At 40.1% G+C, this 25,068-nt stretch overlaps 1 protein-coding gene and 1 long non-coding RNA gene across 2 annotated transcripts in view; one reads left to right on the top strand and one right to left on the bottom strand.

The window, feature by feature from the left end:
- The window catches only part of NUDT3 (nudix hydrolase 3), an 89,719-nt gene extending 66,449 nt beyond the window's left edge, over positions 1–23,270 (bottom strand). The window contains exon 1 of the mRNA XM_072945220.1: positions 22,876–23,270. Within this exon, the coding sequence (XP_072801321.1) occupies positions 22,876–22,974 (99 nt within the window). The 5' untranslated portion in view covers positions 22,975–23,270. The remainder of the gene's footprint in view (positions 1–22,875) is intronic.
- Positions 23,271–23,466: 196 nt separating this feature from the next.
- LOC140687720 (uncharacterized) lies at positions 23,467–24,233 on the top strand. Its single transcript, XR_012062205.1, has 2 exons — positions 23,467–23,632; positions 23,924–24,233. It is a non-coding gene; the product is annotated as an uncharacterized lncRNA (long non-coding RNA).
- Positions 24,234–25,068: the final 835 nt, after the last annotated feature.

The following is a 25,068-nucleotide window of genomic DNA, read 5'->3' as shown; positions in this document are numbered from 1 at the left end:
ACTTCATGCTTGTGTTCTTTACCTCTGTAGCACTGGCCTAACTTCGTTCTTCAACCACTCCACACTCCCTCTTACTATAGTGTCTGCACATGCTGTTCCTCAGTCTGGAATGCCCTTCCCAATGCCTAATTAACTCCAACTCATCCTTCAGAGATCAGGGTAGCCTTCCCCAAGACATCCCTGCCCACCATGTCCTTATCAAGGTCTTTTGTCAAACGTTGATGACTAATGTTCTTTTCCTAGATAATGTAATCTCGATTTGTGATCAAACATTTTTGAGTGTGATTAACTGTAAACTTCATAAAAGCAGAGTCCATATTTTTGTTTATCAGTGAATACTGAGCAACTAGTACAGGACCTGGTAGAGAGCCAGCACTTTAAAAGTGGTTGTTGAATGACTATTATCTAAGACTATCAAGGGGACTCCTTTCAAATTTTTATAACAAAAAGCACTCTAAATTAAATATATATATGTGTGTATGTATATATATGTATGTATATACATATATATATATTATTCTGGTCTCAGTTTCCCACAAGTTGCTACAGAGAAATCATTCTTATCTGTTCCCTTTGGAGAGTCTTTCCTTTGAGATATTGGACTACTCAATATTCCTGTGATGGACGTATCAGGCTTACCAACCAAAAATAACCACACAAATCCACACCCTGGTCTCATCTCACTCTTCTTTATAGTTACTTCTCCTCCTCCCTCCCCCAAATCAACATCAAAGGACTAGAAAACACTTGGCGATAAATTCCCTGTCAGACCCCAGGAATTTCCTTTCAGTTTCTGCTCCAGATGGCTGGCAAGCGGAATTCTATTAGGGATGCTTCAGCAGAGGCCTCAGGACTTAGCTCCATTCTGCTTCCCTTGTGGTCACCACTAACATTTCTTTTGCAATATACTCCTGGCATCATCACAGGGCCATTTACTTTGTATCATGTGGGAAATTAATATTAAAAGGGCTTATCTTTTTATTTTATCAAAACTTCTGGGAGACAGGCAGAAAGCAGAAGCTAGAAATTAAATCTGATTTAAATGACTGTGTTTATCATGTTAACAGTGTAACAATTCATGTAACTAGAGAGTGACAACTTTATCATTAATTTTCTTAGAACTACAGTGCTATTACGACCCTAAGAAATAAATGACCAGCAAGGAAACTGAATTTATCAAGACCTCTTCTAAACAAAAAACTTGTAAGAAGCATCTGGCAGAGGCTTTCCCAATTCAGACAGCATTAATCCAAATTTATAATTGAGCCAAGTAAAAATTTAACTTTTGTTCTATGACCTGCTGAGTAAATCAAGAGTCAAGTCAGAAAAAAAAAAGTGAGCACCCTCAAGCACTTGTTCTTATGAAAATAATCCATATTAACTACAAATCACTCTTGTCAAGTAAAGCTAGACAGTGAGGATGCCTGCCCTCCCATCCCCAAAATACCCTAATACTATGTAATTACCTATCTGTGAATCAACAACGTGCCATATGTAGTTCAGATTGTTAACTGGCATTATTACTGGCAAATAAATCTGAATTAAGAAGATTCTACTTTAAAAAAAAAAAGTCCGACTATACTTTTAGATCATATTTTCAAACACAAAACTGGCCTCTTTTAACATGAGAGCAGGAGAGTAATAAGCAAATCTTAAAACTCCTCTTTAAACATTTGGGGCAGCCGTTCTTCATAAATTTTAAGTAATTACTATAACTGTCGGAAGATGACTACTCAAAAGCTGCAGAAGGGCACTAAAAGATCTTCATGCATTTCTAAAGCCTTCTTTGCCAAGTTCAGTAAAAAGGTTTAACAGAAATTATCTTCTAATCTAGTAAGAAGAGTTCTTAAGATTGCTTTATCATTTGCTAATTATAAAACCAGGGCTAAAGACCATACGAAAACTAGATCATTCTCTACCTGGAAGAAAGGCTGCATTTCCACTTCAGACAGATGGAGCCCATCTTTAAGGAAAGACTTGATAGCCTATTACAGCATTTATTTGCTGACTGTCAGTGGTGTCAGATGTTTGCCCATCTATTTAACTAATTCCCTCTGCAATCATTAGTCCCATTCTGGTGTTTACTGGAGGTTGAGCAAGCTGCTTACACATACCAGACTGCTTATTAAGTAATCCCTCTTCTGTTTTTCTCTTTAAGAAATGTGCTCTTGAGGAGAGAGTATAACTCAGTGGTAGAGTGCACACCTAGCAAGCACGAGGTCCTGGATTCAATCCTCAGTACCTCTATTAAAAAGAAGTAAATAAAATCTAATTATCTCCCCCAGAAGTATACAGTGCTGTAATGCCAATTATATCTCAATAAAACTGGAAGAAAAACATGATTAAAAAAAGAAGAAATGTGCTCTTTATCTGGTTACTAGAAGACTTTAAGGTGGTACCGTGTACTGCTAATTAATCATATGTATGGCTCCTATATGGCTCTGACCAAATGTTTAAATAACCCATTCAGTCCACACCAGCCTCAAGTATCAGAGCCCTTGAAAAGGCTGTTCATGTCTATCATTCCATACAACTAACTTTCCTTTGGTAGAAAACTTGATGTCAAATCCACTGTACAATCTGCCTGCCAATTTCTTAAAGTGTGTACAGAATCTTTTTTTTATCAGTTTTCAACTTTATCTGTCAGTATATAGTCTACAGGTGGAATTAGGTGACAGCTTCTGGTTCTTCTGTACTCCCAGGGAAAAGCTCTGCCTCTACACATGATTTTTCTGGTAAAGTCTGATCTTTAACCTCAGCCATCTTCAGGATTATTGTGAGTCCACAACACAGTGCCAATATAACCGATGTATATTCTTCTTTATCCACTCTCTCATGAATCCACCACAAAGAGAATTTGTGCTCGGCCAGTGGGAGGGCAAATTGGTTTAACCACCATGGAGAAACTAGAAAGACCTCACATCAACCAGGCAATCAAGGTTAATATCACCAGTAATAAGACACACTGACATCAATGTACCCTCTGACATGATGCAATGACGGGGCACATCACTTCTGTGATGTCACTGCCAAAAATACATGACCTCAATCTAATCATGAGAAACCATCACTAGACCCAACTTAAATATTCTAGCAAATAACTCACACTGCATATTCTGTGTGAGACTCAATTTTCTTCACATACTCCAAAACAAAATACTGAATTTTCTAATGCAGAAGCAGATATGAAAACCCAGCTATCTTTAGTTAATCCAGATATTAAAGAAATTTGTAGAAATGTAAAATGCCACCACTCTTTTCACTAAATCTCACACTTGCTTCTTATTAATGAGCACTGGGAGAAGAGGGTGATAAATGGAGGGTGGTAATTCTTTAAGATGGTTGATTGTTATATTCCAAAAAATGTGTACTTCATGAGACAGGGAGAAAGATAAACCATTAATTATTGTGGCTGCCAATACTATCTTTTTTCTCTTTCAATACTATCTTCTTTTGTGATTTAACAATGTCATTTACAACAACAGGAACATTCAAATACATTTTCATCTACTCAATGGGCACATAGCCATTAAAATGTACATACAGAGTGCAGATTATGAAAAAATGCTTGTTATACAGGAAAAAAAGATTACAAAATTGTATTCAAATAAATCATAAGTGTTGTAAAAACTGAAAACCATAATGATTAAAGAAAATAATTTTCTCCATATGTTTTAGAGGAAATTATTTGGAGACTGAATGGTATTTATCCTCACAATTGTGGGCCTACTATGGCACTACGAAGAATAAACTATGAGACACAGAACTCCGATCATTTATAATCTAGTGGGCTCAAAAGAGGAAGTGTTTTTTCCAAATTTGCTACAGTGAGTGTGAAACATCTTTATAATGGAAGAAAGATTAATAAGACTGCATTCAAAAATACTTGTTTTTGGTATTCAAGATTTGCCAAAAATGTCCATGTTTCTAATAAATTCAGCTTCTTCCCACAACACACATGTGCTGGCCCCGGGATGTGTGATCAGCTGCAGCTAACGGTGACAGCAAGCAATAGATGCCACTGAAGTCAGTAAAGATTATGCTCCTATAATTGTATCACAGCTTCTCATTCCACCTGCTTTTTGTTTTGTTTTGAATGCTGGTTCAGGGAGTCAGTTTTAGGAATATATTTTTATTCAAATGTCTTCACTCCACTCATTTAACTCCTTTTGTGCATTTTTCAGAAGAAAATTGAATTCTTTCTGCCTTTGTGTACATTATTTAACCAGAAATATCACAGTAGATGGATCTGCACACCCTTCTGGTTCAGTCCTTTTATCTTCCTGAAGTGGCTGAATAGATCATATCTCAGGTTACTTCTAGGTTTACAAATTTAAAGATTTGTAAACTGTGAAGGTCTTAACTTCTTCCATAAAGCCCCTTCAAAGTAAACCCACACAGCTCCATTTACTGCATTAAATCCTTTCTTTCCCAATTCCTATATTTTTGGATCACATTTCACACTGAAGTCTCTTTGCGCAGCTGTGTTAGGCTGTTAGGAGCAGGATCTGATGTTTTTTAATGCCTGCACAATTTGTATTAATGTAGTGACAGCAAACTTCTACTCACCCTTCAATACCCAGATTTACTTCTTTCTCACTGTTTTCAACTTCCTAATTCAGCATTAGTCATTCCTGCGTTCCTAAAACATTCTAGACAGTGTTCTTTTACAACACTTAGAACTATCTGTTCACCATTGCGATTCCTTCTGTGGTTCCGGCCTTAGTAACAATGATTAAGAATTCCTGAGTGCTCAAGATGCACTTGCGAGGCACTTTTTCTATCTTTCCTCACTCAAGTTTCATAGCATCTACAGGAATTAGGTACTATTTATTCCCATTTCACAGATGAAAAAACTGACTCTTAGCTTCCCACGCCTCTGATCTTATATGATGCTCCTGAATCAGTCCCCAACTTTGGAACATCTCCACTGTTCCCCTTTCCCACTCCAGCTCCTATGTGAAAAGGAATAAGGAAATATACAAAACTTAAACACCATAAATTCTATTCTCTCTTTTGAGCTCACTAGATTCTAAGTTACCAGAGTTCTACAATTGTCTCTTCTACTCAAAGTTTATTCTCCACAGTGCTCTATACATAGGAGGCCTGCAACTGTCTGAGGATACATATCATTCAACTGCCTACCTTACAAACAATCATTTCAATCCCAAATACACCAAGGCAACTCTGACAGATGACTTCTTGCCTCTCAGACTCCTATCACCAGACCATTTCCAGTAAATAGACGTCACTTCTCTTTCTCAGAAGGATGGGGCCATCTGGAAGGAGTTTTCTCAAATCACATCAGTGTAATTCAGGCTCTAGATTTTTTTCTTTTACCTACCCTCCAATCTCATAAGAAAGTGCACTTCTTTCCCAAAACCTGTCCTGACCAACCCAAATCTATGAGTCCATGTTACCATTCTACTGGAACTGCTGCTATAGTCATCGCTCATTGCACTGCTCCCTCTTATCTTCATTCTACTCAACTGCTCCAGCTCTGACACCATCACCCACCACTCCCCGTTTTGAACTGTTCTCCCTCGGCTATGTGATATCCTGTCTCTGGCAGCTATGGTGCCCCAAGCTCAGGCCCTGCCCTCAGCTTTTTTTCTGTGCATTTTCTCTCTTGCTGACTCTCCATTCTCCCCATCTAAGTCCCTGACACTTAACTCTGTCTACAGCTCTTACTTCTCACTCCACCTCTAGTCCCACATCATCAGTTCACTTCATTACTTCAAATTTGACATGACAAAAACCAAAGTCCCATCTTCTCTCCAAAACCAACTTCTCTTCTAAATTTCCATTTTTCCTATCACCCAGGATCAAAATTTAAATCATCTTTAACCAAAACCCCCTTCATCTTTAACATAATGGTCTTTCACTAAATCTGTCCATTCCTCTGACTGCAACACTTCTTAATGTACTCCTTCACTCCATTCCCCTGAGACCATATATCTCAGTTCTAGAATAGAGCAGCATTCTCCCAAAGTTTCCTTCTGGTGAAAAGCCCATGAGTTTATCCTGCATTCCAATCTTAAACAAGCCTTTTCACAACAACCTTTTAAAGGACAATTGTTTCCCTACTGTGGGACCAAACCGAATTCCTCATCCTCTGAAATCAAGGTTCTATACCTCAATCCCCCACTCGCCCATCTCTTGCCCTGCCACACCACGAGCCCCAACCCAGGCTCATGTACTCAGTCTCTGATATGCAACAAGCTCATCCCTACCCCCAATTACACAGGGGCCCCATCTCCTAATATACCCTTTCCCCTCTTTCCTAACCAATTCCAATCCATTTCTTAAAGCCTAAGACTGACTACTTCAGTATTTTGCCTCCAACGTGACATACCTCCAAAGCACAGCCTCCCTACAGTTTTTTTCTATTTGCTTCATGTGCTTTAAGTCCTGCTTCTTTAATTTTTCTATATAACCCCACACAAGTCACAGAGTAGCCACCTGCTCAACTGTACTGAAATGGCTAAAGGAAATTTAAAAGCATTCTTTCTGGAGGCTAGGGAACATGTCCACAGTTTAAAAAATCATCACTGCACCTAGAATACTGCTTTGTGTAAAGTAAGGACTCAATAAATTCTTGTTAACCAAGATAGAACCTAGAGACTACAATGTGTATTTTAAGAAGCATCCCACAGTTTTCCTATACTTGTACTTCTAAAATTCACTTTTTATCTAGTCTTTGACACCTACAAGGTTTAAAATATTAAAAACTTCACACATTCTCAAATATCTTTTAGGACAATTCTAAAAAGAGTAACTATAAGCATCAAGGGTGGGAGGGTATGATGATGCTGGTAAGCATTTCATAAAAATATCAGTTCAGGCCAGGGTTAGTTACATTTGCTCTAATTTGACTGGATTATTTTTTAGCCATTTAAAATAAATTTTATAAACTTTAACATAAAGACATTTTTACTACTAAAGTGGGGCGTTGGAAGAGGGGAGGTTAAAGTTTGCTCCATAGAGAAAATGAAAAAGCTCTCCCAGAAAAATAAAATTCTGACTCAACACATGTATCTTTCTTCTGGTGTACTACATTACTGAGGAGGTTACCTTAAAAATGACCCATGGGATGTATTACATAGGGTTCTTGGGTTGCTAGAACACAAACCAAGTCTGGCCATCTGTAACCAAAAGGAATGTACTGGAAGAAATGCCAAAGTCTCAGAAAATTGGAGTGGCAGGGACTAGAGGGCCAGGCTTGGAAGAAAGGCCCTTATCATGGGTTGGCAGCAAAAGGCACAGGCTGGGTCTACAACATGGACATCTGGTCAGCACACAGCTGCTGCCCTCCACTCGCCTTCCATCCAGCCTCCTGGGAACCTAGCCTCCAAGCACTGAGCAGCCAACTAGTGGAGTCTGAGTCCTGCACCCACACAGGCACATCAGAGAAGGGAGCTAGCACACTGGCCCACTCAGTTTCTGGGGTGGTGAGTAGGCTCCTCCTACTCTCCAAAAGGGGATTTCTCCAAAAAGGAGAGAACACTCTGAGGAAGGAGGAGTTGGCCAGAGACCCTAGAAATAATAAACATTTATCCCTCTCTCCACAGACACACCCACTTACAAAGTTATTTGCAGATGGACTCTAGAAACATTATTCTATGTTCTGATTTTCTGTTAGAAAAATCAATCATTCAGTACACTCCAAATCCCCGCACCATAGCCCCTAAATGCTTCTCCGGAGGCTCCATTGTGTATGCTATTGCCTCAACTGCCCTTGGCCTCTTCTGCCAGTCTGACCCCAGCATACTCTCCCCTAAGTCCTGATCAAGTTCTCTGCCAAGTTCTTCCAAACCACACACTTTCTCAAACCCAAGAAGAATCCATCTAGCTTCTTCTTTCTCCCACAGTACTATATTTCTACTTAACAACAACAAAAAAAAAGTTCTCTTAGAAAAGCAAAGCAATCCACAGGAATTATTTTAAATAAATAAAATATAAGCTTTTACATCAGTTTTCTTTTATGTATTTTAAATAATTTCCTGGACATGCAGTAAAGTACTAATTTTTAATGGTACATAATATTAATACCATCAAATAAAAAGTAAGTTAAATTTTGAAGGATTTTCCTGGTTTCAATGGCAGCTCCAAGGTTCAAAATTGGTTGAGCTCCTCTTTTTCAAGTCCTTGGGGATGAGGAGGAAAAGTGTCTTTATTCCCCTCCCAGACACTGGTTGGACTGATCCCTCTTAATTTCCCTTTCTCCCAGCAGACTGAGGGCAGACTGGGGATAGAGGCAGAGTATAAGAGTTTTGTTTATCCAGAGAAAGGCTTCTCTTTCCCTTTTCTTCTGCCTAATCTATAATAGTTGCTCCATAGACATTGTTCTGAGGGAAGGAGAAGGAAAGATGGTGGACCACTTACAGTGCTACGTTCCCAAGAACAGGGGCCCCCATCACTAAGCACTCTGCCCTGTGGTACCTTTCCTAACACTGAAACTGCCATGCAAGATGAAACCAGAGAATCACTGAACTGCTCTATTTTAAGACCTTCTACTTCAAATATCACACTGTATTGCAATTGCTGGCTTAATTCTCTATCTCCACTGCCAGACTGTAAGCAGCATGAAGGCAGGGGCTGTGTCTGTCTTGTTCACTGAACACAGCACAGTGCTTACGACTCAAGAAGCATTATCTGAATTAACAAACAAACAAATGCAAACAACTGACGCTCAGAAATTCTCAAAACCTCCTTCTTACCACAATTTTCTCTAACTCCAAGTTGCAATGATGTAGATATTGCCTTTTTCTTGGCTTTATATTTACATAATTGACACTGAGTATTAATCTGTGCCAGCCCCTGGACTAAGTGTTCTATATAATAAATAATTTCACTTAATTTCCCCCAATACAATGAAATAGAAAGGTACTACTATTACAAGTGAAAAAATAAGGTGTAGAGATGTGAAATAATTTGCTCAAGATCATACAGACTAGTGAGCGTAAGAGCCAGGGATCCCTCTCATTCAGGTCTGACTGACTCTAGGAGGGGGAGAGGGTATATTGCTCAAGTGGTAGAGCGCATGCTTATGCACAGGGTCCTAGGTTCAATTCCCAGTACCTCCTCCAAAAAATAAATAAATAAGTAAAACCTAATTACCACCCACCCCCAAGAAAAAAAAAATTTTTTTAAATTACAATTGAACTGACTGACTCCAGAATCCAAAATCTTAACCACCACAGACATGGAAACTCCAATGCTTCACTATGAGGCCTGGGCAGGGTATAAGTGTGTGAAGACCATCAGACTATTCTGACAGAGACACATCATGTTTTCAAAGTAAAGAAGTAGGAGTATTTTCATCTTCACAAAGAATAGGCATTCTCTCATTTTTCTTCAAACATGTAGCCCTTCTTATACTCCATTTTTCCACTTTTGAGAGAAATTTCCAGGGGTACAGGAAATACTTTACCTTCCTCTTAACTCTACCTTAAAAAGGCAGTATCACCTTTTTGTGTTGGCTCAGCAACCACAATAAATGGCAGTTGACACTGGGCCCTGGTATCAATCACAGAGACCACAGAGAGAGGGGTAGGGACTATTGGCCAACTGGAAAGGGGTGAACAGTCCAAAAGGCAGCCACCACTCAGCTCTGGCCACAATCATCACAGAGGAATGCTCGGTCAGTGCTGCCAGATCTTCTGATTTTTTTAAGAAAAACCTAAGACCAGGTTTCTTATTTGAAAATTAAATTATTTTAATAGATATTAAATGTTGGCTACTAATTTAAAAAAATTCTTTAATCATCCTGCAGCCCAAAACCAGACATAAGCCAACAGTCTGTTGTCCTCACAACACTCTAGGATAAACAGGCTTTCAAAGACTATATATCCAGATCCCTGACTTTCCATGGTCTACCTGGCTCAATGTCTTCCACCTGGAATATTCTTTGTCAGCTACCCAAATCTAACCAAGATATCTAGGTGTGGCACCACACATTCCATAGAACTGTCCCTAACATTCCACCTCATCTTCACAGACTCCTCCAAATTCCTTAAATGTCCCTCTCTGTCACTTTTCTAATTATTTTACATTTTACACTCTAAACTACATCTTGCCAACAGTTTTAAGCTCAAGAGCTCAGATTCTGTATTCTACATACCTTAAAACCCTCAGTTTGAAGTATTTTTTATAGATACCACAACTACTTTTGTAATTAAAACAAAATCCTTTTTGAAAGAAAAAGTCACTCATAGCTCCTGGCTGAAGGATGATACCAAGCTAGCCCCTTATTAAATATTTGTCTAACCCATGAAAATAACATAGAAATATAATGATAACATACAGAGACTTTCTAACTCATTTTACTAATAAACTCCACAAGTTTTGTCTTATTATTATTAAAGGCAGTCTACCCAACTGCAAAACCTCACAGGAAGAAATCAGCATTGCAGTGGTAAGTGTAAAAGCTCTGAGTCAGGGCTCAGCACAGTCAGTAAATGACTGAATACAAGTCTGGCATTCAGTTTATAAATCAGTCATTTCTGCAGAGAAGAAGAGAATGAAAACATTAAACAATCAAAAGTTTCCATTACACTAGCTCATGTTACTATGAAAAGTGTTTCATGAAAACATAATTTTTCTTAAGGAATATTTTATTAGGATTCTTAAATATTCAAAGAAAAATCACATCCTTCCTCATTTTTACAGAAAGTAGAAGCACTGTATGTCTGAGTTCATACCCATTTCTGTTCATCATTGCTAAGCTGCTCTCATAAAGCACATCAGAAAAGTGTTCAATAACAGACTCAAAGAAAAGATTTCCAGGCAGTTCTTTTGAAGGACTTTACTCTTTCATGAACAAAGAGATCAACTAACTATATAAAGAAAATCTACCTAAGGAGTCATTTCTTTTTTATGTTTATAATACTTTTCTTCTCTTTATAACGTTTCTACTTGCTTTAAATTTTTATTTTTTGTAGTAATTTTTTTTTTACATGGAGTAGAAATTCACTATCTTTATCTCCTTTTGGAAGCGTTCACAAAACATATTATCACAATATAATTCTTTATGACACTTAAGCAACTAATTTCCCATTTTAAAAGGAGTTTAAAAAAAATCCTAAACTAAGAATTTTTTTAAACTGTATTTGGACAAAGCACATCAAAAGGCATGATCTTACTTTGCCTCAGATACATAACCAGATTTCCACAAACTACACTAAGAAAGCAGCAGCAGAATGTAATTTAAATGATAAAATGTAAAAAAAAAAAGGGGGGGAAAAACCACTCATGTTTGCTTTGCAAATACTTTTGGTGCTCACAGTTGAATACGGGTCTATCATTCTTTAAAAAATTATGAATTTTTTTTTCTATTTCAAATTAAATAAGGAGGTTGCACTGTGATAACCTTTTTCAGTCGTCTTCCCATACCCAGCTCTAGGCTGGCATTTCGGGACGGGCTGTTAGGAAGACACAAAAAAGAAATTTAAGGCATGGTCTGTGAGAAAGAAAACAACTCAGTTTTCTTCTTCTTGAGCAGGGAAAAACCCAGTTCTTCCCTATTGTGTGTTTTCCCCCTGTGAGTCTCCTTCAGTATTCACACAGAACACTTCACTTCTAATACTTCTGATCTCCAGATGTGTCTGGGGTTTTCCCACATGAAGCAAGTCTCTGCAACACCAGCTGGGTGTTCTACAATTTAACTCAATTCTGACACTATCTACCGGGAGAAAGTGTCTACCTGGAGATCCCACAAATTAAGGGCTCAGTCCTACAGGACTGCCCCTCCCCACTTCAGATGCCAGCCCCTCTCTCCATGCAGATGCCAGTCCTAATCTCAGGATACAACCTGTGCTTCTGACCAACCACCTACGGACTGAAGGTTCCAATGATCCCTTCCTTGGGTTCCATTAATTTGCAAGAGTGGGTCACAGAACTCAGGGAAACACTCACAATTACCTGTTTATTAAAGGACATGATAAAGGATAAAGATGAACAGCCAGAAGAAGATACATAGGGCAAGGTCAGGGAGGGTCCTGAGTGTAGGAGCTTCTGTCCTCATGGAGTTGGGGTGCACCACCCTCCCAGTGTGGATGTGTCTGCCCATCTGGAAGGTCTCTGAACCCCATGGGGGCTTCATTACATAGGCATGATCTATTCTTAACTCCATCTTCAGCTCTTCTCCCTCAAGAGAATGGGGCACAGGGCTGAAAATTCCAAACTTCTAATCATGCCCTGGTCTCTCCAGTGATCAGTCTTCATCCAGGAGCTATCCAGGAGCCACCCAGAACTGCCTCATTAGAACAAAAGACACTCCTATCACCTATGAAATTATAAGGATTTCAGTAGCCTTGTGTCAGGAACAGATGTCAAAGACCAATATTAGAACAAGAGATGTTCCTAGTGTTCTTACCACTGAGGAAATTACAAGGGCTTTAGGAGCTCTATGCCAGGAACTGGGGACAGAGATCAATGCATATTTTCTATTATCTCACAGTCTGTCTCAGGAGGAGCTGAAAAGCCACAATTCCACTCAGAATTCTACCTGCTTCCCACTCCACAGCTGGGGACAAAGGCATATGGCTAAAGCGAACAGCTTCCTACCAGGTTTAGGCTCATATATTACCTTTAGAAGGAATGTACTCTGGCTTACAAGGTCAGCTCTGGGTAGTCTAAACAATGAGAGTTTAGAAATCAGCAAAACCAGTCAGATCCAGATGACTGCTGAACTGCTTTTCAGGGGCTTGAAGGCCAGTTAGGCAAGCAGCTTCCACAGGGTAGCACTCTCCTGAAACACATACAGCCCACTGCCAACACATCCCCAGACTCGCAAGAACTATTCAATCCTAGACACACACTCTGTCTCTCTCTCCCCCTTAGCATCCCCAGCAGTTCCCCACTCTAGAAGGATCCCTGACACTTAAGGTAACCAAGCCTCAATAAAAGGAAGTATTGAGGTAGAAGTAGGTAAGTATTGAAAAGCCATAGGTACTCAAGTAGTACGGGTTCAAATACACTTCTGGGAAAAATTGGCAAACTTTTGTTCTACTAAACAAAAAATGGCCTCCAACCTTTAATTAGCAATGCACGGTGGTACTTTTATAAGCTAACTACCTAGTCTCTTCAACAAGTGCTGTTAGGAAAGCTGGACAGCCACATGCAAATCAATGAAGTTGGAACACTCCCTCGCACCCTATACAAAAATAAAACTCAAAATAGCTTAAAGACTTAAACAGTTTAAGACAAGACACTATAAACCTCCTAGAAGAAAACATAGGCAAAACATTCTCTGACATAGATCTTAGTAATGTTCTCCTAGGACAGTCTACCCAGGCAACAGAAATAAAAGCAAAAATAAACAAATGGGACCTTTTTAAGCTTTTGCACAGCAAAGAAAACTATAAACAAAACAAAAAGACAACTTATGGAATGGGAAAAAATACTTGCAAATGATGCGACTGACAAGGGCTTAATTTCCAGAATATAAAAACAGCTCATACAACTTAATAATAAACAAACAAACAAAAAAAACCAATCCAATCCAAAAATGGCAGAAGACCTAAACAAGTTAATTCTCCAATGAAGACATATAAATGGCCAACAGGCACATGAAAAAATGCTCAATATTGCTAATTATCGGAGAAATGCAAATCAAAACTACAGTAAGGTATCACCTCACACCAGTCAGAATGATCATCATTAAAAAGTCCACAAACAATAAACGTTGGAGAGGGTGTGAAAAGAGAACCCTCCTACACTGTTGGTGGGAATGCAGTTTGGTGCAGCCATTATGTAAAACATAATGGAGATACTTCAAAACACTAAAAATAGATGTACCACATGATCCAGCAATCATACTCCTGGGCATATATCCAGAGGGAACTCTAATTCAAAAAGACACATGCACTCCAACATTCACAGCAGCACTATTTACAATAGCCAAGACACGGAAACAACCTAAATATCCATCGACAGCTGACTGCATAAAGCAGTTGTAGTATATTTATACAATGGAATATTATTTGGCCATTAAAAATGCCATTTGCAGCAACTTGGATGGACCTAGAGATCGGCATTCTAAGTGAAATAAGCCAGAAAGAAAAATGCTGTATGATATCACTTACATGAGGAATCTTGGAAAAAAAAAAAAAGACACAGATGAACTTATTTACAAAATGGAAACAGACTCAGACATAGAAAACAAACTTACAGTTACCAAAGGAGAAAGATGGTGGGGGAGGGATAAAAAGGGAGTTTGGGATTTGCAGATACTAACTACTATATATAAAGAAGATACATAGCAAATTTATACTGCATAGAGAACTATATTCAATATCTTGTAGTAACCAATAATGAAAAAGAATATGAAAATGAATATATATATATGTATGACTGAAGTACTATGTTGTACACCAGAAACTGACACAACACTGTAAACTGACTATACTTCAATAAAAAAAAATAATAAGTTAACTACTTGACTAGTGTGCTATAGCCACTACACACACACACACACACACACACACACACACATACACAGACACCCTTTAAGAAGAATCTAGGGTGAGAAACAGGATGGCTACAGAAGACAGGTGGGAAGGAGACTGACATTTTATTCCATATTCTTCGTAACTTTTTAATTTTGTACTGTGTGCATATATATATTTCCCATTCAAAGTAGTCCTTCTGAGTAAACTACCCTAAGAAAAGTAGAAAGAAACTTTAGGGTCTTTACTTTGGGTCCTTTCAGACTTAATCTTTTAAAAAGATTATAGTACTTTCCTTTATCTCCACCAATACATTACTTAAATACAGCTTTTTCTCATAAACTCTTACCATTCATCCTATTCACTTTACACCTCACACTCAAAGGAAAGAAGCTGGCTTCATGGGATGTTACTGCTTTGTTTGCTGGCTAGCTTTACAGAACAGAGTAAGGAAGATCCAGGAAAATGGGAAAGGTAATAATGCCCCACAGGATCTGGTTTCCTCCCACCTCCCCAACATCTCCCACCACACTCCCCAACTCTGCCCTCTGGTACTGACCTGCTTCCCAAGCTCATTCTTCACTTGGGGCCTCTGTAATTGCTCTTTCCTCTACCTTGCCATTCAATATCAATCAGAATTTGCCGACCTCCTCTCCCATTTCAGTTACACCATGCATTTATTTCCCACCCAGCACCCACTACTGCCTAAGAAAAAAAAAATTATCAAGTTCACTAATATTTTTGCTCATTTACTGTCTCCTAGCATTTGTATCAGATGCTTCACAAGAGCAATGGCTTCCATTCTGCCTTGTTCATCACGGTGTCCCCAGAACAATGCTCAACCTGGAAGCAGGCACTTAATAAAAGTTTGTAGAACAAATGAGTAAGTAAGTGAATGAACATAAGAAGGAATACTTTTTCTTATTCAAAGGGTTAGGAAGCAAGGCTTTGAGAAGGCTGGGAAAAAGACTGTGAACACTCTCGAGCATCCATGTTACTTCAAGGCAGAAATTCTCAAACTGGATTCAAGAAGTTTTCTTGGGTGTTGAGAGAGGATTTCACTCAGCTGTGTATGTTTTATTACTAAATTGTAAGTTTGAACTTTATTTCCAAATTCAATTCTTAAATCTTCTTTTATCCACGTTTTTGTTTTTGTTTTTTTTGCCTATGATGACTCCTTCGTTCTGTTTCATATGTTAATCACCATCAATTAAATGCTTTTAGGACTCAGCCCACATAAACTTTACATGTTTCTTTTACTTTACCCTACATAAAGAACAAAGTAGTGATGACGGGAAAATTTTATGACCCTTCTTATCAATCTGCATTCCCAAATTAACTACTTCAGTATTAACTAAACTTTAGAATCCAGATTTAACATACACTGTTGACTATGAACCACTATTGACAAGTCATTAAAACAGTATCTACTACTCAACTGTTGTTTGTTGGTATATTTACTTACTAATAAAGGTTCCAGGCTATCAGCAACATAAAAATCCTTTTCCCTCAGGTACTGTACCACTAGGATTAGGCATCACATTATCAACCAACTACCCAACACAAATCCTAGAAGATGGCACAGACTCTCAGTTCAACACTGGAAAGAAATCCTAAAAGTCCCATCATGGGATGATCCAATAAGATTCAGAAAAGACTTACAGCCAAATACACATATACTCCTGTTGGGCTGATACTCAAGATCATCAGACACCCTGTCACTAAAATTGGAAATAAAGAAAGAGCTGGGAGACGTCTCTGAAACATATTTATCAACATATTATTGGTAGACACTAGCATTCAGGTTGTTTTTATTACTTTCAGTTCCTCCACTATACTGTACGCTTCTTGAAAGTAGTGACTGTGTTCATTCAGTCATTTGCACAGTCAATAAATAATATTAAGCATTTACTAAATTCTAAGCATTGAGGACACAGGAGTGAAAAAAACTGATAAAGGAGAGAAAAATCCCTATTCTCGTGGACTAGCTTGCATTCAGTTGAGAGAAAACAAAAAATAAACAAATGGATACATAATACGTCTTGACGGTAGTATGTGCTGTCAAGGAAAAGAGCACAAAAGACAAACAGTGGACAGTAACAGACAATGGACTGGGGTTATTTTATATAAGGGTGATCATTAAAGACCTGTCTGATAAGGTGAAAATTAAACAAAGACCTGAAGTGAGGGAGTGAGCCATGCAGATAATATGGAGGAGAAACAGCACAGAGCCAGTGTGCTGGAAGAGAGGGATGAGTAACAGGGAGAGTGGTAAGAGATGAGGTCAGAGCTATGGCAGGGGACCAAATTGTCCAGAGCCTTAGAGATCATAGTTAAGACTTTGGATTTACTGAAACTGAACACCACTGGAGCAGAGGAGTGACACGATCTGGCTTCCGTGTTAGAGAGAATCACTATCAGCTGTAGCAGTGAAGACTGGAGGAGTAACGGCAGAAGCAGGGAGACCAGTTAGGAAGATACAGCAATAATCCAGGTGAAAGGCAAGAATGGGTTAGGATAAAATAGCACAGCGAAGGTTGAATAAGGTTATTCAAGATTTGCTGTCATATTAGATGTAGGTATAAGAAGGGGAGAAGTCAAGGATGATTCCAAGGTTTCTAACATGAGCAACTGGTAATATGGAGATATCATTTACTAAAAGAGGGATAACTTTAAGAGAAGCAGGTTTCTGCTGCTGTTTGTTCTTTGGGATGGAATTAAGAATTCAGTTTGGGCATTTTTAAGTTTGAGATGCCTATCAGATATCCAAATGGAAATACTGAGCAGACCACAGGATAGTCTAGTTTTGATTTCAAGAGAGAAGTCAGGGCTAAAAACAGATATTCAAAAGTAATCAGTAAAAATACTGTACATATTTAGAGATGGAACTATTAAGATCACCTACTGTATGAGTGTGTGTTTGGGATGGAGGGGGGCAATTTTCAAAGATTGTGCCCTCGTGCTGCTATGAAAAGAAGTCAGGAAAATGAGGAATACCGCAATAGTACCACAAAGGGAGAGAAGAACTAGAGAGATGCCCTAGAAGCAAGGTGATGAAAGTATTTCAAGAAGAAAGGAATGATCGGGTAACATAAGGATTGAGAACTGCCCACTGGATGTGGCTAACTTGTTGGATCTTGGAACATGGCTTCAGCAAAAGTCGTAGAGACGAGTGCCTGAACCGAGCGAGTTCAAGAGAGAATAGGAAGAGGGAAAGTGGAGACAGTGAGTAAAGAAAAGCTATGCTATGAAAGGGAAGAGAGAAAATGGGATGGTAGCTGGAAGGAATATGGAGTCAAGGGAGCTTTTTTTTTTTAAGACGGGAAATATTATAGCCTGTTTGACCTGGGAATAAACAGTAGAGAAGAAAAGGCAATGAAGCAAGAAAGTCAGGACAATAATGGGCTGAGGTAGCTGCGTAGGCAGGAGGGGATGGGCACAAGTGCACAGCGGGCAGAGCGTTTGGCTTTATAAGGGAGCACAGTCTCATTTATCCATGTAGTCCCAGGATCTTGCACAGAGACTAGTTCATAGCAGGGCTCTCAAAAAAAACGTGTGCTGAGGGGAGGGTATAGCTCAAGTAGAGTGCATGCTTAGCATGCAGGAGGTCCTGGGTTCAATCCCCAGTACCTCCATTAAAAATAAATAAATAAAACCCAATTATCACCCCCTCCCCAAGAAAACATGTGCTGAAGGAATGAATAAACAAATGTATTGTTGAACAAGGGCCCTTCCTTTTTGTACTATGCTCTGAAGAAAAATATAGATTGCTTAACACAGTAGATACACAATGACATATTTACTGAGAAATGAGAATCATCCAAAAGCAAAAGATTAGGGCAAGGAATGGGAAAAAAGTAGGGAGAATGCAGTATGATTTCAGACCAGAATTCACATCCCAGGAAGTAAGTAGAAAAGGAGATAATGGGAGAAAACACCTAAGTGACTAACTATATAGGGGAAGCATATACACACACACACACACACACACACACACACACAGGATCAACGCACACATGGTGCTCTTAGAGCAATGTAATACTGTACAATGACCAAGATAGGCTACAAAAAGACTCCCCAGCCACACAGCCAGCCTGGGATCTACTGGAAGCCCTTCTTCATGGTTACTGCCTCTGGGGTTGCCACCTGGGCCTTACTCCCCTCTCTAGAGCCTGGGGGAAGGTGTGGCCTGCAGTGACGTCCTTCTACCTGCTCCTTTGGGGCATTTTTACTGACACTCAGGCCACCAGAGTCTCCACTCACTAAGAGTCTTCAATGTCCATCATCTTCCCATCCCTCCTAGAGAGCTCAAGGATCTGAGAAAATGAGAAGCAAACGAGAAGCCTCCTGATGGAAAAACTCAACAAAGACCTTTAACGGCAGTTCTGTCTTTTCTTTTTTAAAATAGTTTTAATGTACAGGGAAATTTTACTGAGACACTCCTATCGTACTCACTTTTCTCCGAGTAAACACAGACCCTTCAGGAGCAGCGTAACTTTCCCCGGCACTGTGATGATATCTGCTATATAGTCTGTCTCAGTGGCCTTTCTAAGAGAGTATTTCAACTGTCTAAATAGATATTTCAACTGTCTAAAAACGCCTGTGTTACACTCCCCAACCCCAGTCCAGGGAGGGTACGCAGAGTACAAGCAAGCCCACCCCCAGTGTGACTCGCATTCTGTAATCACAGAGGCTCCAAGAAAGGAAAGAAATGAGGGAAACAGGAAAAGGAAGTGCTTTAGGAAGGCCCAAGGTGAATTACACAACAAAGATGAACGTCATATTACCCAATTTAGTACAACAAAATTTTACTCAAGAAATATGTTCAAGAGGGGAAGGTACAGCTCAAGTGGTAGAGTGCATGCTAAGTGTACAGCAGGTCCTGGGTTTAATCCCCAGCACTTCTAAAAATAAAATAAATAACTAAACCTAATTACCTCCCCGCAAGAAGAAAACAAAGAAATGTTTCAGTCTTCTATACTGTTTATGATAAAATGCTGATTGGAAGATATGGTAGAATAAAAACATAAATGTATATTTATTTGCTAATCTTTGTTAGTAGATCCATGATGTCTTGAATGTGGGTCTATTGCTGAACTGCAAGTTGTCTTTCATATACCACACCTACCATGCATGACTTGTATTTTCTAGTTCTAATTCCTATGAAGAAAAACAAAAATCTGAAAACATTCATGAAGTAATCTATGTGCAGAGTCCTTCTAGACTTTTAAGATTCCCTCTCCATCTTTTGTAGTTTGCTTATCCATATAATTGAACAATTTCTTTTAGTAACTTGAAATTATCGAGTTATTCCAAAGCATCTGAAATACTTCTCACAAAATCATTCTTTTTAAAATCAAACGTCAACAGCTGACGTCATATTCAGTTATACTGTATAATTACAATAGTAAGTACAATGAACATAAACAGATACACAGATAAATACAACTGACTCTTTGTAAACACTTGATTGGTTGAGAGGCCACATGGGTGGGGGCCTGTCAGACCCAGCAACATACAGAGTAACAGCAAGCATGCAGTGCATCATGTTTGTTAGAGCAGAGGCTGGGCAAGAGACTGCCCACTGTACATCAAGCTGTTACATCAAGTCATGTTAGCTACCATGAGCACCCCAAGCTTAAAGATTTTAATTTATCAAAACGTCAGTAACAATTAGTAAAACATCTAAGTGGGGGGACTTTCCTGCTACTGATTCTTGTTTATCAACAGGAAAAGCAGCCAGAGGTTTGAAGGAAAGAGAACTCATTTTCATCATGTTGGGTCTGTCCCACTAGCCGATAAGCTCCCTGCACGTCTGTCTCCTTTGTAATTGTATCACAGAACCTGACACTCAGTGAGTGCTCAATAGACTTGCCCAGTAAACTTGCTGAATATGTTCACACATCCTAACCTGGATCAGTATTTCAGCTGCTATCACTGCTGGCCTATAAATAAAATTTTCTGGGGCTTAAAAAAAAGGAATGTTAGAAGGTTTGAGTCATGGTCCATTATCTGCTAATATTTTCCATCTGTTTTTCTTTACATTGTATGTATGTTTCCTGACATTGGTTAATTATACTTACAAATCAGGGTCCAAGTTATACTTACATTATTATTGTATTAATGCTAATAATATTCTGTAAACTATTCTATTTTGATTAAAGCCATTAGTGCCCATTAAAAAATAAAGTTGGGCTGAATGTCCTATTGAGTTTGAATTTCACATTCCCACAATGTGCGGCAGCTAATACTTTCAGTTTTTGGCACTACTATTGAGAACATAAAAGTTCTCCTGGAACTAACAAATTACTTCCCTTCCAACACAATTATATAATCTGAGAGTTGAATGGCACCCTAGAGATTATTCTGTGGTCCCCAAATCCCTCCCAATTAAGGATTCTAATCAAAAACTACTCAAGTTTTTGGGGCAGGGAGAGATGTTTAGCTTTAAACCCCACATTACAGAATGCCTCACCTAGAGTAGGCTCTTAATACATAGCTTAAATCTGAAATGCACCCATTTCATTAATTTTCTTATTCTTCCTAGGGCTTTAGCTGTAGCAGCTACTGAATCTGTAATTAAAGATCTGCATGAATCTTCTGCTCATTAACCCATGTTTAAAAAGAAATTCAAGAGAGGAAACTCCACGATCAGTCAAATGTTTTAACATTAACACTGCTTATGTCAGTACATAATAAAACTTGAACAGAAAATGGAAAATCAAGTCTTCATTAGTTTGCTTAAGATCTATAAAGGGTTTCCAACTTATTCAAGATAGTCATATGTCCTCAATTTCTTATATGATTTTTTTAAACAAAGTCTTGTATCATTCATACAAGTAAATTATCCACCCTTCTTATAATTGGGGTGCTCACAGATTTAACCATAGTACTGCAGTAAGGTATGTTATTATGCTAATTCATTTTCCCTCTAGTTAACAGCCTGTGATCCCATCTGATTTCCCATAAATGACATGATAATGAAGAGAGCAAAGCTTCTGGAGCAGTAAACACCACCAATAATTTTACTTTAGTCAAGTATGTATTCCAAAAAAAGTACATAATTTACAGCATGGCCTTGCTTAGCACTGCTTTAACAATGCGTCAGTTTTGAAGGCTTTTACAATATTTGCAAGGGCACAAAGTATACATTTCCAAATCCTGTTTCCTACTGTTTTGCTGAAAGGGAACACACAATATCCCTCAACAGCACAATTACAGTGGGCTTTATTAACTTTTTTTTTCCCAGGCAATAATTTAAATTCCCACTTCCTCCTAAATATCTTTGGACAGCAACTCCTGGCAACCCATCTGTCTCTTTCATCACAGCTTCTTTTCATAACTAAAGGGTCAAGTTCTTTTCTCTCCATTTCAACACGACGCACTGTACTTGCAGCCCTGCCACGATAGCCCACTACTGACTGCCGGAATATAGCATATTGAATTTCGCTGTCCTTCATTGTTTCCAGTTTAACTGCCATTTTACCACCATGCACACGAGAGAAATGCGTTCCCACAGGCATCTTATGAATTTCCAAAGCAGCTATTCTTTGAGGATTTACAAAACATTTGCCTTCTCTGAATTCCCTTTATCACCAGAGAAACGGCTTTGGGGAGCTGAGATTTTTTTAAAGTACCTTATGCAAAAAACCCCACAAAAACGGATTTTAAGCATTTCTATTTTGCTAACAATTTTAATCCTAAAGGCCTTCCTATAGGGCAGTGTAGGAATCTTAAATACTGCTTTTGGCCTTCCCAATTAAAATGAAAATTTTTCAGCCCACAAAAATGATCTCATCAAGTATTCTTTCTTCTTAGCCTACACCCTAAGGGCTACCCAGCGCGTTGTAAAATAAACAACTGGCTTTGGATTTTGTACAACGCCCTAAATCTTCCTAAAAGCCCCCACCTTGGGCTCACAGACGCACATAATCCCTCGGCAAACCTCAAACCTGCCAAGGAAGTGGACTCTTTCTCTGCCACAAAGGGACGGCCCACGCCTCGTGCACGGCGGCCTCTGCACACATGTGCTGGGCTGACAAGTGCGGAGCGGCCCTTCCTGGATCCAAAGCGGTAAGCTTAGACCGAAAGCCACACTCTTCCCCACCCACTGCCTTCTGCCCACGGCCACTCTCCCCAATGATAGGCGACCCGCTCCGAAGTGCCCCGGCCGCGGACTGGCGTCCCAGTCGGCCTGGCTCGTGCCGTACGGCCACGCTCAGACCCACTTCCCCTCCACCCATCGTCCTTTTTCCTTCCCCCTATTCTTCGCCTCAGAAATTCCGTCGGAACTTTTTCGGGCCGAGCGGAGAGGCCCAGCCTGGGACCCGGGCACACCCTCCCCTGACGGCCGCGCCCCCCGCGTCTCGGCCCGAAGCGGCCACCGAACCCGGGGACCCGCAGCCCGCAGGGCCCAGCGCCTCACCTCCTCCTCGCTCTCGCTGCGGAAACACAGGCACGCGGCCCGCTTCTTGTAGCCGTCGCCGTCATAGGTGCGGGTCTGGTTCGACTTGAGCTTCATCATCCTCCGGGCCCGGGTAGGGGTGCCGTGCGGGTCGCGGGAGTCGAAGGTGGGGAGCCCGCTCCGGACGGCCGCGCGCGCGCGCGCCCCCGGCTCGACCAAGGGAAGCAGGGAGGGGGAGCCGCTTCTCCGCTACACGGCTCAGCCGCTGGCCCGCCGCGGCCGCCTCATTCCCCCCGGCCCAGGCTCCGCGCCGCCGCCGCCGTCACGGCCGCCGTCGCCGCCGCCGCCACGGCCGCCGCCCCCTCTGCCGCCGCCACCCCCGACGACGACCGCACCGCCATGTTGGGCGCGCTGCGTCAGCGGCGTAAGGCCCTGCCAGCCTGCGGAACGGCCGCGCGCTCGCAACGCAGGCCACGTTCGGGAATCGCGCCCTCCCAATCCGCGCGGCGTAAACGAGCGTCTGGAAGGGGAAAGCCGCGCGACTAAAGGCGGCTGAAACGCCAGTAGCGTAGGGGTGGGGACCTTGGGGCGCGCGGGAGGAAGCCCAGGGAGAAAGGGGTGCGGTTGCAGGGTTGACCCGCTCGGCAGAGGAAGGGTAAGCGAGGATTTGCCTAAAGTCGCGCCACGAGTGCGCAGCCGAAGACAAACCAAGGTCAGGCCGCCCGGGCCTTGACCCTGCGCGTTCATCTGAGAGCCGAGAAAGGGGGAAGATCTGGAGGTAAAAATGGGATCCAATTAAACGCAAATTAATCAGGGTACAGCCTGAGATGCCTGGGATTAAGCACTGCACGGAAACGGGTCGGGGGTGTTGCACATTGTATTCACATACAGAAGCTCTGGAAGTCTTTCGGGCTGGGGCATGCAGTCCATTAGAACAGGTTTTTATTCTACATTCCTTTATTGGTGCAAAGTAGCACATGCTTCCTCTTTAGGTAAACAGGATGGCCAGAAAGGGGTGTGGTGTGTGTGTGATGTGATGCAAATCTTAAGACATTATCATGTTTGGCAGTGAAGGAGGAGGATATACTGCGGATGTCAAACAGACTCTCCAGGGAAAGATACACAGCCAGATGCTCTACAGCAGGGAAAAATGGGACCTGTGAATGTTCTCAGACCAAACCTAGTACCATGACAACTCCCTGAATGTGCTGAAAATCCTATACATGATTTGTCTGTGAATTACTTATTACCCGTTTTAAATTTGCTTGTATTTAGCATCGTCAAAAAAACAAACCAACCAACCTAGGCTGGAATCTCATTTTATATCATTTATTTACCCCTGTAAAATAGAAATAATAAACGCATTTTGGCACCTGGCACATAGTAGTCACTCAATACATTGTAAGTACACGCATGTACTTTACTTTTTTGCACTTTGCAGGCATTGTGTTTTTTACAAATTGAAGGTCTGTGGCAACCTTGCATTGAGCAACATTCTTCCAACACCATTTTCCCACGTATTTGCTTAGTTCATGTCTCTGTCACATTTTGGTAATTATCACAACATTTCAAACTTTTTAATTATTACCTTTTGTTATGGTTACCTATGATCAGTGATCTTTGATGTTACTAACTACAACTTACTGAAGGCTCAGATGATGGTTGGCATTCTTTAGCAATAAAGTGTTTTTAAATTAAGGTATATACGTTGTTTTTTTAGACGTAATGCTATTACACACTTAATAGACTACAGTTTAGTGTAAACATATGCACTAGGAAACCAAAAAATTCCTGTGACTTGCTTTATTGAGATATTTGCTTTATTTACTGCATGGTCTAGAACTGAACCAGCAATATCTCCAAGGTATGCCTGTAATGTTATTGCATTCTACTAAACCTTTGTCACATAAATGTGCAGTTTCAGTTAGTTTTGGTCAATCTTCATGCAACTGAATTCCCGAAATACTGATCATTTTGGTTGTCTTTCTAGCTTTCTCCTCTTCTATTATATCTCTAATTTAAAAGAAAGGAAGATAACACTGAAAGTTCTGATTGTAGAAATACTGTAACATTAGCATTGTCAAAAATTTGCAAAATACATAGTGTTTTTTTTTTTAGTAAAAAAAACTAAATTATGTATCTCTTTGAGCACATTCTGTAGAGATTTGTATCCTGCTTTTTTTCTGGTCTTGTCCATGTCATTAAGGTTTTTCT

The sequence above is a fragment of the Vicugna pacos genome, chromosome 20 (genome assembly GCF_048564905.1).
Source record: "Vicugna pacos chromosome 20, VicPac4, whole genome shotgun sequence".
Taxonomy (NCBI): domain Eukaryota; kingdom Metazoa; phylum Chordata; class Mammalia; order Artiodactyla; family Camelidae; genus Vicugna; species Vicugna pacos.
Note: the sequence above shows the minus strand (reverse complement) of the source record. Positions and strands in the feature narration are given on the sequence as shown.